Source organism: Hyla sarda, chromosome 5, assembly GCF_029499605.1.
Source record: "Hyla sarda isolate aHylSar1 chromosome 5, aHylSar1.hap1, whole genome shotgun sequence".
In the NCBI taxonomy this organism is placed as follows: domain Eukaryota; kingdom Metazoa; phylum Chordata; class Amphibia; order Anura; family Hylidae; genus Hyla; species Hyla sarda.
The window spans coordinates 165,736,290-165,756,700 of NC_079193.1; the positions used below are offsets into that span (position 1 = coordinate 165,736,290).

At 45.4% G+C, this 20,411-nt stretch overlaps 1 protein-coding gene across 3 annotated transcripts in view; it reads right to left on the bottom strand.

Moving 5' to 3' along the window:
- TOPBP1 (DNA topoisomerase II binding protein 1) overlaps window positions 1-20,411 on the bottom strand; it is an 88,025-nt gene that overhangs the window by 35,062 nt on the left and 32,552 nt on the right. For all 3 annotated transcript variants that reach the window (XM_056520646.1, XM_056520647.1, XM_056520648.1), the window contains 5 exons: window positions 15,631-15,803; window positions 13,310-13,521; window positions 10,447-10,745; window positions 1,382-1,555; window positions 237-349 (listed from right to left, as the gene is read on the bottom strand). In XM_056520646.1, coding sequence (XP_056376621.1) covers window positions 237-349; window positions 1,382-1,555; window positions 10,447-10,745; window positions 13,310-13,521; window positions 15,631-15,803 — 971 coding nt within the window. The remainder of the gene's footprint in view (window positions 1-236; window positions 350-1,381; window positions 1,556-10,446; window positions 10,746-13,309; window positions 13,522-15,630; window positions 15,804-20,411) is intronic.

Sequence of the window (20,411 nt, forward strand, 5' to 3'; positions counted from 1 at the left end):
CAAAAAAAAAAAATGCGTCTTAAAAAAAAAAAAATGCACATGATAAATTTGTATCCACTGCAAAATGCATTCCACAATACACAATAAAATAGAGTACTTGCTTTTTGCTCTTTCAAAAAAGATGCACAAAAAAAGACACAAAATAACTCCCTGCGCAAAAATTACCTTCTACCACTAATTCCCCCCAATGTGTCTTTTTCTCTGAATAATTTAGCGAACCTGAGGGGATAAAATACCTGTACTCTGCTCCGAGTGAGGCTGCTATACCATTAAGCTCCCCTTGTCTCTTGCTAAGCTTTTTGCTCACACATATAACTACATCATTCAGTATTCTGGGTTCTTGATTTATCTGTAAAGAAAAGGTAATTTTATAAATCTATCAGAAATTTGTCGTGTACAGATTTTCAAACCATAACATTTGACTATAAAGGAAACCTGCCAGAAGCCCTGTCACTTTATTAACATCCCTACATAAGGGGCATCACCCCAATTATAAGAAAAAGGAAAATACTACATTGGTATATGTTCAGATGTGTATGTTTTAAAAGAGGTTATCCAGGAAAAAACATTTACACACACACTATATATATATATATATAGTAAAATTAAGGGAACCGGCACTGTACAATGGGACTTAAAGTCCAGATCGGGTGCTCAGCCTTCGCAGGTTCAAACTCCAAACCCTTCTTAAACAACTCCAAAAAAGGAAAGCGAACTCCAATGGCAGATTAAAGGTGTATTTATTCACCCATCAAGTCAAGTGCGAGAAAGGCTTCATTGTGAGGCTGAAACGTCGCACTTGACTTGATGGGTGAATAAATACACCTTTAATCTGCCATTGGAGTGCCGCTTTCCTTTTTTTGGAGATAGATATAGATATATATATATATCTATCTATATCTATATCTATCTATATCAACTGGCTCCAGAAAGTTAAGCAGATTTGTAAATTACTTCTATTAAAAAATCAGTACTTTCAGTACTTAAGAGCTTCTGAAGTTGAGTTGTTCTTTTCTGTCCAAGTGCTCTCTGATGACACGTGTCTCGGGAACCACCCAGTAAGTTTAGAAGCAAATCTCCATAGCAAACCTATTCTACTCTGTGCAGTTCCCAAGACAAGCAGAGATGTCAGCAGAGAGCACTGGTGCCAAACAGAAAACAACAACTCAACTTCAGCAGCTGATTATTGAAAGGATTAAGATTTTTTTAATAGAAGTAATTTACAAATCTGTTTAACTTTCTAGAGCCTGATATATAAAAAAAGTTTTTTCCTGGAATACCCCTTTCACTTTGCGAAGTGCTAGTTGATATTTGAAAAGCAAAAAACTGTGGGTCAAGAGTAGCAGCCTGGCACATAAACCATAAAGAGAAGGCTACTTACCGCTTTTTGCTCAGTAGTCTTTAGCTGAGGACTAGCAGTGATAGCAGCAGTTTGCCGATTACTGTTTGCAAGAGCTAGTTGCATATTTCTACCAATAACTTCTGACAATGGAGTACTCTGGGCCCTATTCTTCTGGTTGGCTCCACCTGGTGTTTCTAGCGCAGCCAGGGCATCCTGTAGGGATTTTATAAAGAGAATGGTTTAAGTTAAAATGGAATTACTGGAGCTTCAATAACTGTGCTTCCCACCAAGGACAAAATCTGCAACGTGTTTGTATGTTCTCTCCGTGTACTCCGGTTTCATCCCACACTTCAAAACATACTGATAGGTTTAGATTGTGATCCCCAATGGGGACAGGGACCAATCTGAGTGTACAGCATTGCAGAATCTGTTTGCACTATATAAATAGAGAATTATTATATTATTAACTAATAAATGTCTATAATAATAATTCAACCACCCTATCCAGACCAGATAAACAGCAAAGCAATAAAGTTGGAAAAGAATGAACAGATTGCATCAACCTTAAAAGCGTTCAAAATCGAGTTTTTAACCCCTTAAGGACCCAGCCCAAATATACCTTAAGGACCCGGCCATTGTTTGAACATCTGACCACTGTCACTTCAAGCATTAATAACTCTGGGAAGCTTTTACCTTTCATTCTGATTCAGAGATCGTTTTTTCGTGACATATTCTACTTTAAGTTAGTGGTAAAATTTTGTCGATACTTTTATCATTTCTTGGTGAAAAAATTTAAAATTTAGCATTTTTTTTTACTTTGAAGCTCTCTGCTTATAAGGAAAATGGATATTCCAAATAAATTATATATTGATTCACATATACAATATGTCTACTTTATGACTGCATCATAAAGTTTACATGTTTTTACTTTAGGAAGACATCAGAGGGCTTCAAAGTTCAGCAGCAATTTTCCAATTTTTCACAAAATTTTCAAAATCGGAATTTTTAAGGGACCAGTTCAGTTTTGAAGTGGATTTGAAGGGCCTTCATATTAGAAATACCCCACAAATGACCAAATTATAACAACTGCACCCCTCAAAGTATCCAAAATGACATTCAGTAAGTGTGTTAACCCTTTAGGTGTTTCACAGGAATAGCAGCAAGGTGAAGGAGAAAATTAAAAATCTTCAATTTTTTACACTCTCATGTTCTTGTAGACTCAGTTTTTCAATTTTTACAAGTGGTAATAGGAGAAAAAGCCCCCAAAATTTGTAACCCAATTTCTCTCGAGTAAGGAAATACCTCATATGTGTAGGTCAAGTGTTCGGCGGGCGCAGTAGAGGGCTCAGAAGGGAAGGAGCAACAATGGGATTTTGGAGTGTGAATTTTTCTGAAATGGTTTTTGGGGGGCATGTCACATTTAGGAAGCTCCTATGGTGCCAGAACAGCAGAAAACCCTACATGGCATACCATTTTGGAAACTACACCCCTCAAGGCATGTAACAAGGGGTCCAGTTAGCCTTAACACCCCACAGGTGTTTGACAACTTTTCGTTAAAATGGATGTGTAAATGGAAAAAAATATTTTTTCACTAAAGTGCAGTATTTTCCCCAAATTTACCATTTTTACAAAGGGTAATGGGAGAAAATGCCCCCCCAAATTTGTAACCCCATCTCTTCTGAGTATGGAAATACCCCATGTTAGGACATCAAATGCTCTGCTGGCGAACTACAATGCTCAGAAGAGAAGGAGCCACATTTGGCTTTTTGAAAGCAACTTTTGCTGAAATGTTTTTTTGGGGGCATGTTGCATTTAGGAAGCCCCTGTGGTGCCAGAAGAGAAAAAAAAAAAAAAATAAAAAAAAAATAAAACACATGGCATACTCTTTTGGAAACTACACCCCTCAAGGAACGTAACAAGGCATACAGTGAGCCTTAACTACCCACAAGTGTTTGACGACTTTTTGTTAAAGTTGGATGTGTAAATGAAAAAAAATTTTTTTTTCCTAAAATGCAGTTTTTTCCCTAAATTTTACATTTTTACAAGGGGTAATAGGAGAAAATGACTCCCAAAATTTGTAACCCCATTTCTTCTGAGTATGGAAATACCCCATGTGTGGACGTCAAGTGCTCTGCTGGCGAACTACAATGCTCAGAAGAGGAGAAGCGCCATTGAGCTTTTGGAAAGAGAATTTGTTTGGAATGGTATTCAGGGGCCATGTGCGTTTGCAAAGCCCCCCGTGGTGCCAGAACAGTGGACCCCCACATGTGACCCCATTTTGGAAACTACACCCCTCACAGAATTTAATAATAGGTGCAGTGAGAACTTACACCCCACTGGCGTTTGACAGATCTTTGGAACAGTGGGCTGTGCAAATGAAAAATCACCAATTTAGGCCTCAAATGTACATGGTGAGCTCTCATTCCTGAGCCTTGTTGTGCGTCCGCAGAGCATTTTACGCTTACATACGGGGTATTTCCGTACTCAGGAGAAATTGCGTTAGAGATTTTGGGGGTCTTTTTTCCTTTTACCGCTTGTGAAAATCAAAAGTAGTGGGCAACACCAGCATGATAGTGTAATTTTTTTTTTTTTTTTTTTTTTTTTTTTTTTTTTTTTACACTAACAGGCTGGTGTAGCCCCCAACTTTTCCATTTCATAAGGGATAAATGGGAGAAATTGCACTACAAATTTTGGGGGGCTTTTTCTCCGAGTACGGTAATACCCCATATGTGACCCTAAACTGTTTCCTTGAAATACGACAGGGCTCTGAAATGAGCGAGCGCCAAGCGCATTTGAGGACTAAATTAGGGATTGCATAGGGGTGGACATAGGGGTATTCTACGCCAATGATTCCCAAACAGGGTGCCTTCAGCTGTTGCTAAACTCCCAGCATGGATATGCCCTGGGTCCTTAAGGACCTAGGGCGTATGGATACGCCTTGACGTCCTGGTACTTAAGTGGTTAAGCAATATCCGCTGCACTGTTACATGCACAATCAGGGATGTCCCTCAGTGTAAAAAGGAGATTTTTGTACGCACCGTAAAATCTTTCTCGTAGCTCTCATTGGGGGGACACGAAACTGATGGATATATGCCCTTGCCACTAGGAAAAAAAATAAGTCTGCTCCTCCCTGGCAAGATATACCCGCCCACCTACAGTGAGGAAATCAGTTTTGTCACAAAGCAGCAGGAGAAGCCAACAAGAAAGTAGTCTGAAGGACCCTAGAAAGGAATCCCAGAGAGACAACTCAAGAACCGGAAAGAGCAATCCGGAAAAAAGAAAAAGAAATGGGTGGGTGCGGTGTCCCCCAATGAGAACTACGAGAAAGAGATTTTACGGTGAGTACAAAAATCTCCTTTTCTCTGGCGCTCTTCATTGGGGGACACCGAACCGATGTGACGTACCAACGCAGTCCCCTAGAGTGGGAAAAATACAACCACCAGAGAGAAAGAACCAGTCCCAAGACTGAACCCACGTGTCCACGGGGCCCGAGGACGAGCTCCCAGGTCGGAGACAAACTAAAGCTGGAAACAGAGCTCCTGGAAGATCGCCCGTCCAAGAAGATTGACTAGGACCCCAAGGAAAAGGCCGACCTCTGGGGGACCAGACAAGAAATTGAATATGGCAGGGTCACCTGGACAACGAAAACCCCTGAAGAGTAAGGAAAAATAGACGACCGCGAAAAGTCTCCGGACGACCACGTGCAGGTAAAAACATTAAGAGAAGGAGTTCTGTAGAGAAAAAGCCGCCCCGCCTGATGGGCTAGCGGTGGAATCTGGCCAGAAACGGAACACATGCCCAAGATCGGAACCAATACCAAGGTTCAACTGAAAGAGCTGCTTGAGAAGAAGGCACACCACAGCATCCAAGGACAGAGTCTACGCCAAAGACCAACAAATCATAGGCCCATTGGCCCTAGCAGACCAGAGCACTCCGAAATAAAACATCCCACAAAGGAGAACCCCACTGGGACTCCCAGGGTCTGGGCGCAGGAAGGAGTGCGCCAGCAGACTTGTGTGTGTCAGTGCGGCACAACTGAAACAGACAAAAAAAGAGAAGGGAAAGAAGAACTAACCCGTCCATGGAGATTGCACAAATGCATCCAACAGAGTAGAGTGTCCAGGCTGCGAGAGCAGCAGTAGGTAACCAAAAATGTGGAAGAGAGCCAGGCTGCAAAGGTGTCCGGCAAGCCCACAAGCCTAGACACTAAGAAACACTTAAATGCCCTCTGTAAAAGACAAGGGCCCCGACTATATCCCACCTAAAAAGGGGGAACAACGAGACAGCAACAGCTCGGCGGCAGAAAACACTCATCAGCATAGTCTCTCTAGAGGAGGGAAAACAAGGGTGGTCAAAAGTTGTGAAGAACCACCAGTAAAGACCCAAGCCAAGCACCCCGATCCCCACACCCCCTGTGGAAAGGGGAATGGCAAGTGCGCCAGCCACAGCAGCAAAAGGGAAATGCTGGCCAAGGAACAAGTGCTGGGTGGGCAGAGCCCCCAGACCTCGGAGGCAGCCCAACGCCATCTAGAGGGGCCAAGACTGAACTGACTGTCTCCCCAGACCCCATGACAGAACAGAAGTGGTTAATCGCCACAGCACAGCGGAAGCGAAATCACAGGAAAAAAAACAAGGCCAACCCCACCAAACAGAAGGAAAGGTGGGCTCCACAGCTACCAAGCGGCCCTAGTATACGTAGGGACACAGGCATGGGGACCTCACGATAGTAGTCGGGAACCAAGAGTGCCACACAAAGAAAACCGCAGACATCCAATGAAGAAGGTAGGTGGAGCAGGAAACCTGCAGACACAGAGTGACTAACAGGCAGAAAGGGTCCCAAGAACCCACAGATACACACACACTGCGGAACTGCACCTGGAAAAGGACATCGGACTACAGCCGCAGCCCCGAAGTAATGAGGAAGGCGACCAGGTGGTTTAGAAAAAACACGCAGACACAGTCCGGCCACGTGGCATGGTCAAGCCCGGTCCCGCATACAAAAAAGACCCTTGGCAGCAGGGTACCTGAACTACCCTCCAGAGTGGAAAAGGTATGGTAAATGACTGGATTCAGTAGTCAGTCTGCGGAAAACAGACTGGCCGACAGGAATAGAATTCCAGGAGCACCCAAGATGACTCCAGTCAGCCTCCCACATAAAGTGGAGTACTAGAGTGCGGTCCGACCAAACGGTTGACCAGGCGGAATAGAAAACCCAGCAGCTGAAGGAATGTCCGACTGACATCACACCCGCGTACCTGTAGGGACCTTCCCCCAGTTCCGACTCACGATTAGTATTGAGTTACGGAACAACTAGCTATGCTCGCGTGGTGGCCCTGAGGTCGGGGACCGATGGCAGCGGAAACAGAATAGACAACAGGTAGCTGAACAAGGATATCACCAGAAGTGTGGGGAGAAAGGGAAAAGTCATAAAGACAGTAACTGTGCCCCATAGAAATAAGCAGGAGGGCGGGGAGGCCAAGGGGCCATGGACAGAAACCCCGCCCCTGGAGATAGAGGGAGACAGAGGAGCCATGGAATGCATCTCTGTCATCCCTATAGGGTCCGAGGAACACTATGGGACAGTTCCGTGCATACCACGAACAGTAGTGGTGAATCGGAATGCCAGCCGCAAACCCGTCAGCCACGACAGGCGGCAGAGGAAAAGTGCAGACCACTGTATGGCATAATGATATGGGACGATAGGAGAGAACAAGTCATTCCGGCAGGCACCTCGCACCGTAGGGAGGTACCAGATCCATCAGCCGTGTGATGTGTGACAGGTGGCGTAGGGAACCACGCAGACCACTGTCTGGCTAACAGGTATGGGTCCTGAGGAGACAAAGAGCCGGACCGTCTGCACCACGCAAAACAGTGGGGCACCGAGGCTCCCGCCGCAGATACATCAGCCAATTAATGTATGCCAGGCGGTGTAGGTCATTACTAGTATAGGTCCAGAGGAGACCATGAGACACTCCGACGGACACCTTGCAGAGTAGTGAGGTACCAGAACTCCAACCGCAGGAATGTCAGCCATGTTATGGGTGACAGATGGTTGCAGGAAACCATGCAGACAACTGTCTGGCTAACTGGTATAGTTCAAAGTAGATGACGAGTCGTTCCGTCGCCACGCACAAAAGTGGGGTACCAAGACACCCACTGTAGATACCTCAGCTGGTAGAGGGATGGCATGCGGTGTAGACTCACATGCAGACCCCTGTCTGGCACACTGGTATGGGACCATAGGAGATAATGGGACACCCCATCGGACACCTCACATAGGAGAGAGGCACCTGAATTCCAACCGCAGATCCGTCAGCCATGTAATGGGTGAGAGTAGGTGAAGAAAACCATGCAGAGAACTGTCTGGCTTACCGGTATGGGTCCATAGTAGACAAGGAGTCAGTCCGGCTGTACCTGGCACAGTAGAGAGGTACCAGAAATCCAACTGCAGATATGCCAGCCGAGGGACGGGTGACAGGCGGTTGCAGGGAACCATGCAGACAACTGTCTGGCTTATTGGTATGGGTCCATAATAGGCAATGAGTCAGTCCGTCTGCACCTCGCACAGTGGAGAGGTACCAGAACAACTGAAGTATATCAGCCGTGTGACGGTGAGAGGCGGTTGCAGGAAACCATGCAGACAACAGTCCAGCTTACTGGTATGGGACCTCAGTAGACAGCGAGTCATTCTGTCGGTACCTTGCACCGCAGTGGGGTACCGAGACTCCAGCCGCAGATATATCATCCGTTTCATGTATGACATGCGGTGTAGGCAACCATGCAGAACACTGTCTGACTTACTGGTGTGGGTCCAAAGTAGGCAATGGGGACACTCCGTCGGACACCTCACAGCAGAGGTGTACCGGAATTCCAGCCACAGACACATCAGCCGTTTGATGTATGACAGGCAGTGTAGGTAACCGTGCAGACCACTGTCTGGTTTACTGGTATGGGTCCATAGTAGATAATGGAACACTCCTTCGGACACCACAGTAGTAAGGTACCGAAACTCCAGATGCAGGTACACAAGCAGTTAGATGTATGGCAGGCGGTATAGGCAACCATGCATACCACTGTCTGGCTTACTGGAATGGGTCCATAGTAGACAATGGGACACTTCGTTGGACACCTCCAACAGTAGTGAGGTACCGTGACTGCAGCCGCAGATACAGCAAATGACGATGTATGACAGGCAGAGTAGAAGGCACCTCGCATTGGCAGTGGGGTACCAAGTGGGAGCCGCGGACACGGCAGCCATGAAATGAGGGACAGGGAAGACTACTGTCTGGCCTAATAAAATTAGGTCCAATCCATGCCACGGATGAATATTCCTGAGGACCGTGCGCTGCATGAGGGATCCGTAGCACTAGCCGAGTATGCAATAGCCTGTGGAGAAGGAAAACCCACAGTATGATAAGCCAAGGACCCCCCTAGGATGGAAGGCTAGCAGACCTGACAGATCAGGTATCTTGAACGAAACCGGAGCGTCCGTCAGGAACGCAAGAGAACTTGCTCATTGTATGGCCCACAGTGGTAGAAGGGAACATATCACTGGAACATGACTCCCAACTCCAAGGGAACTTGAGTCCCTGGTAACAACCCGCCACGGCGGTTTTTATGTGGTCCCTGAAATGAGCAACAATAGACATCAAACTGTATTACAAGTGTTGGCCACAAGATGGTGCAAAACATCAAGAATTGGTCTGAGAGACCGAGAAATATGTATTTCTTATTTATTTATTTTTAAATAAATAAAACAGATGTCCAGTTTTATACATAAATATGTGGACTCCAGCCTTCCACACAACTTGAAAAGGGACATAGGGCGCAAGGCACCCCGCAAAGTGCTGCCCTAAGCGGCAGACAATAATCCCCTGGAGGAGCGACGGCTCATAGCAGTGTGCTAAAAGTATCTGCTAATCCGCCGCTCCAGGATGGGGTTAACAGAGGACCAGACTGCAAGCTCCCGCCGGGAACCAAGTACTGTCGTCCCAACGCCGACCCCTCAACGGGGGAGGAGGGCAGATAGAAACTCCAGCAGCGCGCAAGCCGGAGAGGATGAGCTCAGATCTCCTGCCCCCGCTAAATAGGAGAAGAGGGGCAGAGCTATCCACCATGTTAGGGAGGAGAAGCGGCCATGCGTCGCCAGGGACCGGACTCCCGGTGGCGGAATTTTACAGCTCCCGCTGTACACCGCCGTCGGCATATCACAGTGCCGACCGCACCTGCAGCAGAGGTGAGCTGGCATAACTCCTGTGGAGGGGGCTGCTGCAAAATGTCGGCGTCTGTCCTCCACAGGACCTATTATGTATGAAAACATAGCCCCCCAGGGGGCCTGAGGGGGGAATCTTGCGCAGCTCTTAGGCAACCCCCCGCGATTTAGAAGATGCAGCCAAAGCTGCGTGAATAAAAGGAGAGGGTTAACCCCTCGCTGCCCAGACCCAAAACCAGCCCCTTTAATAGGGACACACATGGTCGTTATGGGGGGGGGGGGGGGGGGGGGGGGGGGGGGGGGTTGGATGCTCGCTCGCTGAGGGGAAGGGGGGGCGGAATATACTCACCTCAACCGCCACATACTCACCCTCGAAGTCTTCGACCAGATAGTGCCTCCTGCCTTTTGCCGACATGGCGAACAGGGGCGAATGGGGGACCCGGACCCAGGGTACACCACCAGGCGCTGATTGTTGGCGAGGAGGGGTTAACGGCCCATTGTCAATGCACCGTGCCCCTAGCTCGCATGTGGGGGATCAGTCGGCACCATGCTCCTGTCGCCCCACGCTAGAAAAAATAAAAAAGGAGAGGAAAAACTAAACTTTTAGCCTGAAACTAGGCCTCCTGCTGACACTAGCTAAAACTGATTTCCTCACTTTAGGTGGGCGGGTATATCCTGATAAGGGAGGAGCCGATTTTTTCCTAGTGTCAGCGCCTCCTAGTGGCAAGACCAATACCCATCAGTTCTGTGTCCCCCAATGAAGAGCGCCAGAGAAAAGTCAATATCTCAGAAACCAGTACCCTAAGCCTGAACATATACGCTAGGTTACAATCAAAGGTCAAAATGTAGCAAGCTGCTTATAAGGTTAATATATTTTCTATATACACCGTACCTTAACATCGAACGAGGGCTTGAAGAGCTTGTCTTTACATAGAAATTTAGATGGTGTATCCAAATGCAAAGATGGTTCCCTTACTGGCAGTTTACTCTCTCCACCAGGTGTTGAAACTTTTTTGTTGTGTCGCGACAATACAGACTGGAATGCCTTGCTCTGAAAGCGATTCATATCTAAAGGGGTTACTGCTGCCTTTTTCAAGGCTTCTGGACAATGCACTTGACGGTCTGGTGTATCCAGGGTAGGTCTGACTGTTGTTGGTCTATAAGTCTGGCTTATAAAACTTTCTTCTTTATCTACAAGACAAGACAAGGCATGCATATCAGATTATATATTATATATGATAATTAACAAAAGCAATGGGGCAGGGCTCGAAAAACACCTGCTCAGTCTACAGCAGAGAGCACCATAGACAAAGCCCTGCTCCCTTGCAACACACTAAGAACAAAATGGAATTAATCAGTGAAGTACTCCTGTTTCTTGAAAAAGCAATGTAGACTGGAAAATACCTGTTGTAATTCTGCCCCTCCTGTTTATTGGATTTAATGTTCCTTTAACAATTCTTAACCAATTTATTATTGATCCTTTAAAGCACAACTGGCCTTATAAGGAGTAACTAGGGACGCACCGAAATTTCGGCCACCTAAATTTATCGACCGAAAATGCCCGTCGGCTTTTTCGGCTGAGTGAATTTTCTGCAGATAATTTCGGTGTCCGTGGCTTAACCCTTTCCCGACCCATGACATACATGTACGGCATGGATTGGGTGAGGACATGACGCGGGCCGCGTCTGCGTCATAACAGGGAGATGCCTGCTGCTATCAGCAGCTGACATCTGCCTGTAATGATGGACATCGGAGATTGCTCCGATGTCCGTCATTTAACTGGTTGCCACACTGTATCGGGTATGGCGCGGGCTCCAAACCAGACGACCCCCTGCTGATTCTTGTAGCAGGGGGTCACATCTAGTAGCCGACATTCTGCGATCCACTGTGTGGAGGTAGCTGGAGGGCTTACCTCTGCATTCCCGTGGCTCTTCATTTAATTGAGCCAGGCTCAACCAAATGATCGAGTAGCACACTGATCAATGAGGTTCTATGGAACTCCATTGATCTGTATGAGGAATCTAATGATTCCTCATAAAAGTCCCGTAAGGGGACCAATAAAGTTTAAAAAATAAAATAAAAATAAAAAAAGTTAAATAAAAAAGTAAAAAATAAATAAATTCATTAACCCCTTCTGTAAAAGTTTAACTCGCCCTCCTTTTCCATTTCCATATAAAAAATATGAAAAAATAAAAACAAAACATATTTGGTATAAACACGTGCGTAATTGTCCCAACTATTAAATATTATGTTTCTGATCCTGCCGTGTGAATGGCGTAAACGCCAAAACATTTTAAATGCAAAAACTGCTGATTTTGGTCACATTTCCCCCCCCCCCCTCAGTAATAAAATGAAACAAAAACTATATTTAAAAAAAAAAAAGGGGGGAGGGGCGGGGCAATGAATAACTGGTTTTGGCAGAGCCTAAATGTTCGGTTCCGGACCAAAAATTCCCTTTCGGTGCATCCCTAACAATTACTTTTTTAGTTGCTGCCTCACAATCTGTCAGCTATAACTGTATTTATTTTTTAATGTACTTTTTAAAAGGAACATGTACTTTGTTTTTGTGGGAGAAGGGGGGGGGTGTCATATTTTTATGCATCATTCTTTAGGTAAATATACATTTATTGATATCTTTGGGGGGGGGGGGGGGGGAGAGATAACTTGTCACTTATTCATGTAAATCCCTGCTCATTCTGGGCTAAATTGCCATGTAGGTAGACCAAATAAATGACTTACAGCTTTCTATATGTACACTTACACAAAAAGCTGGGCCGACACAGAATGATCAGAGATTTACATGAATAAATGGCAAGTTATCCTGCAGTTTTTCACACAAATTTATCAGCCTGCTCAGCATCTCCTGCTCTTTAACATAATGCCTGAACACTTACAGAGTGGCTGCCAGGGACTTAAAACACAGCTCCGTACATGTACGGTATGGACATGTACGTTAAGAGATAACCAAGTCTCCTTATACGGTGATCATGTAAAAATTACTGCTGTTATTTAACAGCTGCCATATTTACTTGTTTCCTAGGGGGAACCAACATGTCAAACGTTTTCTTAAAGCGCAACTGTCATGAAATCTGTTTACAATAACCTGCACACAGCCTTTGCACTGTGTGCAGATGGTGTGTATAAATGTTTTACCTAGTATTTGCAGGCTTTTATAACCCCAAAAAATGCATTTTATCAAAGCCGCTGACAGTCGAGTAGGCGTGGCCCGAGGTACGCGATGCCCCGCGCCACCACGCCCACTCACTGTATGTCAGCACTGGGACCGCTGTGTGATTGACACACAAGTCCCAGTGCATGCGCCCTTCAGCTTATGTAACGTGCGCGCCGCCGCTGTGTGTCATGCTTGCAAGTGCTGCATCCCCAGCGAAGCTGTACTGCTCCCGATACTAGGGCAGAGAGAAAGTGCGCTCTGCACCTAGCACTGCGCAGGCACCCTGAGGAGGAAGGCGGCGCACTGGGGAAGCAATCACACAGCAGTCCCAGCGCTGACATACAGTGGGTGGGCAGGGTGGCGGCAGGGCATCGCGTACCTCGGGCCACACCTACCCGACTGTCAGCGGCTTTGATAAAAAGCATTTTTTGGGGTCATAAAAGCCTGCAAATATTAGGTAAAAACATTGTTATAGACACCACCTGCACACAGTACAAAGGCTGTGTGCAGGTTATTGTACACAGATTTCATGACAGTTGCGCTTTAAATAACAGTAATGCTTCAAGGAGTTAAAAGATCTTACCATCTTCACAGGCATTCTCAACAAGATAACGACTTTCATCTACTTTTTTGCCAATTCTGGCACATTGTAGTAACCATTCCATAGTTACTGCAGGCAAGTTCCATTTCTTAGCTGCCTCAAATTTAGAGCCCTCGGGTTGTCGAAGAACAAGATGTGTGCTGGCAAACATCCCTTTTTTAGGATTTGCTTTTCTTACAAAAAATTCTTGAACCCTGCAACATTTAAATAAGCTGAACATTACTTCACAGTAAAGAACACATGCCCAAGTAAAAAGTAATTTGATTACAGAAACAATGATCATCTTCATTAAACCAGTACCCTACCATGTTTTTCTGTGAGGCCCTAACCATCCAACAGGCACTGTTGGGGGTGAACTGTCATGTGAGGGAACTGTGGGGTTGCACAAGTTTTACTTAAATGCAGCAAATGGTTACTATGTCATGCCTAGTGCAGACCTTTGGGGAGATTTATCAAAACCCGTCCAGAGGAAAAATTGCTGAGTTGCCCATAGAAATCAGATTGCTTCTTTAATTTCTCAGAGGCCTTTTCAAAAATGAAAGAAGCGATTTGATTGGTTGCTATGGGCAACTCCGCAACTTTTCTTCTGGACAGGTTTTGATAAATCTCCCCCATTTTCTTAACCTCTTAAGGACGCAGGGCGTACCTGTACGCCCTGCGCCCAGTCCCAAAACGGCATTCATAGCCGCGACCCTGGGCTAATTGCTTGCGGCACAGAATTGTTGTGACGTGCGCTATTAACCCTTCAGTCCTCGCGTCCTAGCTGATCGGGACATCACAATTTTATCACGATAGTCCCGGTTTTATCGCGATAGTCCCGATCAGCCCAACTGAGCTGCCGGGAAGCGTTTACTTTCATTTTCGACGTGGAGATCAAAGTTGATCGCCACGTCGAAAATGAAAGTAAACGCTTCCCGGCAGCTCAGTCGGGCTGATCGGGACTATCGCGATAAAGTCGGGACTATCGTGATAAAATTGCGATGTCCCGATCAGCTAGGACGCGAGCGGAGGCCCCCCCTTACCTTGCTCCGTCGCGTCTGATCGGCGTTTGATTGCTCCAAGCCTGAGCTACAGGATTGAGCAATCAAGCCCCTATTACGCTGATCCATGCAAAGCTATGTCTTTTCAGGATTACGGTAAAAGATCAGAGTGTGCAGTGTTATAGCCCCCTATGGGAGCTATAACGCTGCAAAAAATAAAATAAAAAAAAAAGTGAAAAAAGTCATTTAACCCCTTCCCTAATAAAAGTTTGAATCACCCTCCTTTTCCCATAAAAAAAAAAAACTGTGTAAAGAAAAATAAAAACAAACATATGTGGTATCGCCGCGTGCGTAAATGTCCGAACTATAAAAATATATAGTTAATTAAAGCGCACGGTCAATGGCGTACGCGCAAAGCAAAGAAATTCCAAAATAGCGTATTTTTGGTCACTTTTTCTTTCATAAAAAGCGACCAAAATGTCCGATCAATGCAAAAATGGTACCGATAAAAACTTCAGAACACGGCACAAAAAATGAGCCCTCATACTGGCCCGTACGCGGAAAAATAAAAAAGGGGGCAGAAGATGACAATTTTAAACGTATACATTTTCCTGCATGTAGTTATGATTTTTTTCAAAAGTACGACAAAATCCAACCTATATGAGTAGGGTATTATTTTAACTGTATGGATTTACAGAATAAAGATAAGGTGTCATTTTTACCCAAAAATGCACTGCGTAGAAACGGAAGCCCCCAAATTTAAAAAACGTTTCGACTAATGTCACTGCAAAGTAGAATTGGTGGCGCAAAAAATAAGCCATCATATGGAATTTTATGTGCAAAATTGAAAATGTTAGGATTTTTAGAAGGTGATGAGGAAAAAATGAAAACGCAAAAACGGAAAAACTTTGAGTCCTTAAGGGGTTAAATGTACACCAGCCCTAACTTGGCTTACAAAACTGGCTGTGGACAGCATTAGTAAAAAGTTAATAAGGTGTACCATATTTCTCACATGCCATGCAACCAATTAATAAATTTGGCGCACATACACATTGCCGCCACACAATTTAAAGGTGTAGGAAAACCGCTCACCAACACAGAATGGCCGGCTGAGGAGAGAAGAGTGCTGCCACGCACTATCCCAGCTTTTAACTTGTAATCGCGGCAGGTGTTAGGTATGAGACCCAGCATAAGCTATACTTTTGGCATGTCAAGACAACATTAAAAAGTTTTTCTGAATTACAATAACATTTTACATAAAATCAGAATTGTCTGAAACAAAAAAATATATAAAAAAAATAAAATAAAAAGTTACTAACATACTTGGCTCCAAGGATGCCTGCAAGATAAACCAACGAATCCCTCTCAGCACCCATAAACTGGCTCACGGAAAGGACACAGTCTTTCAATGGTGTGCTGCCTTCCACACAAACTACTGGTGTGAACAGAGAATTTGAATAAGGGTCCAGAAGCTTTTCCTGTTCTATGCACGTTCCCTATTAAAAAGAAAAACCAAAGTCATCATCATACATCATTGTTTTATACTGGATTCATAGTTGAACTGGCTTATAAATGTATAAATTCAATGCATATTCAAGACCTTTTTACTCTTTATATTGATGTACAAGCCCCCCCCTCAACAGCACATAAATGTCTAAAAGAATTTTTGCAAATGTATTAAAAACGAAAACTAAATTTATTCATGAACAAGTATTCAGACCCCTTGCAATGACACTTGGAATTTATCTGTGTTTCCTACCATTTCTTTTTTTATTTATTTATTTTTTAAATTAATTTTCAATTAAAATAACAACAAACAATTAAACAGTCCAGGGAAAACCCTCCCCATCCGCATCAAGGACATTCAGACTATAGGACCGAACATATACAGAATCAAAGGGATAGTCCATATCCAAGGATCATAGATCACTATAAGTACTAGAGTGAGGAGTTTCTTCGCCCAGAACAACATCCCCTGCACACCACACCACAGACAAACCATTCACACACTCACACCACAACATATCCTGGGAGCTCACCAGTTATAAACTTTACCACCTAGGCCTGGGAGGTCTTACGAACCGGAGGATCAGTAGAAATATCCAACAACATCCCCGGCACCCAGACCTTGTCGAATTTTATAGGGCATTTCCGACTTACATACAAGTCATGGTATAGGGGAACATATTTATTCACCATGGATATCCAGTGGGACAGAGGAGGAGAAGACACATCCTTCCAGGCTATCACTATGACCTTGTGCGAAACAAAAGGAAACGGATCAATATGCTCCTATAAGAACCCGCCACTTAACCATTAATAACTCCCAACAAACATACTTCCGGCGTTAAAACAAGGGGGAATTCTAAATGGTCTGACAAGTCATCACCTCTTTCCAGAAGGGCACCACACAAGAGAAAGTCCAAACCTCATGCAGAAAAGTGCCTCTCTCCCTCCCACACCTAAAACAAACATACGACCCTGAGACCACTTTGCAATTCAGTCTAACGGGAGTATAATACAAGCGAAGGACAAACCTGGATTGGATGAGCAGATCTCGGGCACTAACTACCGTAGGGTAATACATCTTAACTACTTCCTTCCACATGTCTACAGAGATATTAGGTATATCCCCAACCCACTTTAGCTGTGCAAGAGCAAACGGGTCTGGACCCACTGACTGCAATAGAGCGTAACTCTGAGTGAGAGGCTTAGCCAGGTCGGTGGTCTCCAGAAGCAACTCCAAATCATTAAACACAGGGGTAACTTCCAGTGAACCAAACTGCGTAGAGACCGCATGACGCAACTGGAGATACCTGAAGTGGGCATCCTGAGGGACATGAAAACGTTCTCTAACCTCAGCAAATGACGGAAAGACACAGTCATCTCCAAACAAGTGCATGGCGAATTAAGAGTCCCTGGGAGCTCCGAAATCTGTCCGCCTCCAACTCCCACAGGTGTTCCAAATGAGGATTACGCCACAGGGATGCCACCGACTGCGGGAAGCGCCCAGAAACCACCGACCAGACCGCTGCCACCGCCTTAATAGGAGCTGGCAAGGAGGAGGAGGGAACATACCTGTATAATGTATTAGTCAGTGTCTCACAGGAAGCCATGAGAGCGCCCCCCCAAAGCTGTGAAAGCATTAGAAAGGTCAAGGTCGATCCACTGGGCCACATACACAATCTGTGAAGCTAGAAAACAGTTATGCATATTAGGAGCAGCTAGTCCCCCATGCTGTTTTGGTGCCTGGAGCAGAGCCTGTCCCAATCTCGGAGGTTTATTCTGCCAATAGAAGGATCTCAGAGCCCTATGAAGTTTAACAAAAGACCCCTTGGGGGGGTGGGGGGAGAGATAACCGGTGACAAATGAAAAAGGTAGAGGAACTTTGGGAGGAAATTAATTTTGAAAATATTAACCCTACCTGCTAAGGGTAAGGAATCCCACGCCTGTAAACGTGTAAGAGTGTTACCAAAAAGAGGGTCTAAATTAAGGGCCATAAACGTGGAGTTACTAGATGACACCTCCACTCCCAAATACCTAAAGCGGGATACCACCTACAACCCATTAGGTAATGTAGAAGGTAAAACATCTTCTCGGGACAAGGACATGATGGATGATTTGGCCCAATTCACCTTCAGACCCGAGACCTCCCCCAACCTCTCCAAAAGACCAAACAGAGCATCTAGGGAGCCCTCCACATCAGCTAAGTAAACTAAGGTATCATATGCATACAGGGATGTCTTCTCAGTCAGGGAACCTCTAGGGAGTCCCTTAATAGAGTCAGAGGTGAAAACTGTCACCAACAGAGGTTCAACAACTAAAGCAAACAGAAAGGGAGAAAGAGGACACCCCTGCCTAGTGCCCCTGCCCAGCGGGAAAGAGTCTGAAATCTCCAAATTGGTGCGTACTCAGGCCCTAGGGGTATCATAGAGCAAACTGACCCACTTTCTAAAAACAGGTCCAAAGCGGAGGACACTCAGCAGGCACCAAATATAGCACCATTCTACCAAATCAAAGGCCTTATAGACATCAAGGATAACAACATACCCAGGGGGATCAGTCCCCTCCACTGCAGAGATGTTAAGCTGGAGTCGCTTGACATTGATATCAGTAGCCCTTTCTGGCATAAACCCAGTCTGATCAGGGTGAACCACTGAAGGAATTACCCCCCTAAGCCTATTCGCCAGGACCTTTGCCAAAATCTTAATATCCACATTGAGAAGGGAAACGGGACGATAAGGTTCTGGCAAAGTCGGATCTTTTCTGGGCTTGTGAAGTACCACAGCGAGGGCCTCTATCATAGAGTCAGACAAAGCCCCAGACTCCAAGGCTGATGCATATAGATTAAGCAAGATAGGGATCAATTTCTCTCTTCATTCACCCTGTACCAGTCCCCAACCAACCCATCTAGCCCTGGAGTCTTCATAGATGGCAAATCTTTTATAACCATGGACACCTCCCCCGCAGTCATTGGGGCCTCAAGACTAGAAGAATGGAGCGAGGTCAATGTGGTAAGGGGCATCTCCCTCAGGAAGGACAATATAGCCACAGGGGTCACCCTGGAAAAGGAAGAGTATAGGGAATTATAGAAAGAGTGAAACACCCCGTTAATCATTGCCGGGTCAGAGCTTTGCGCCCCATCCTGAGTACAAATACAGGGTATGGAGGCCACCGGACGGTTCTCACTAGACAAGTAAGCCAACAGTTTACCATTTTTGTCCTCAAATTCAAATATGGCCGCCTCCCTCGCCGCCAATAATGCACCTGATGCTTCTGTATAATGAAGAGACCTCGGTGCCTTAGCTCACTCCCTTTCCCCCTCCGGAGTACTATTTCTGCCTGCAGTGCCCACTCCCGGGCTCTCAATACTGCCCTCCTACCCACAACCCGTCCAGAAATGCTTCCCAAACAGTCGCTTTGTAAGCATCCCACTGGATCAGAGCATCCGGATGGGAGGCATTATGGGCCCAGTAGTCAGAGTGAGCAACCTCCAAGGCAGAAGAAACTTCTTCCGCCTGAAGACACCAAGGATGCATTCTCCACAGGCAGGAAGAGGGAAGGCGACCTAAGGATAATGTAACTATTAAGGCAGAATGATCTGAGATCCCTCTATTAGTATAACTGAAGCAAAAGGTGAGATCAATACAAGAAAAGGACTGATTCACTGAGGAGTAAAAGGAGAAGAGACAGTCATCCGAATACTCCCACCTCCAGAGGTCAGTAAGGCCCAGACCCAGAAACCAAGAAGCCAATGCAGATGAGCCAGGATCCGCAGCACTGGTGCGATCGAGCCGGGGATCAGGAACAACATTGAAGTCTCCTATAAAAAGAACAGGGTCCGAAGGGAAGGAAGTCAGTTCATCTGTAAGCGAATCCAATAAGGCCACATGAAAGGGAGGAGACACATACAAAGAGACTAAATAAAGTGAAACAGAAGGAAGACAACGCACAATGTATAATCACATACCTACCAAAGTGGTCACAGGAAACCTGGGAGATTAACAAGGGCAAGGACTTAGATACCAGGTCATACCAGGACTGAGACCCCCCTAACTACGGACGAGTAAAAAGAATGGTAACCCTTCGCAACCCACAGCCTCTTAAGGGCCAGCACCTTTTGACCCGAAAGATGAGTTACCTGCAGACCGATAATATGCGGGGAGTGTCTCTTAACAAAATCCAGGCACATTGCTCTCTTAAACTTGGAATTAGGGCCCCGGACGTTCCAACTAATTACTCCCAGGTACACCACATACAACCAAACAACAAGGGCAGACAACAACCACATCACAGAACAGCAGAAACAGATACAAACTGTGTAAGATTCCTGAAACAAATCCCTGTCTAACACTAACTAAACCAGTGCAGACCTGTACCCCAAACCAAAAAAGCATATCAGGTGAGTGCAGGAGCTCCCATTTCTCTTGACCATCTCGGAGATGTTTCTACACCTTGATTGAAGTAACTTGTGGTACATTCAGCTGATTGGACAGGAAATTAAAAGACATAGCCCTGTCTATATAACATTAAGCAAATACTATAAGTGACCGATTATTGCAGGAACACAGAGCCATAGCCAATATGTCATATAGCAAACAGAG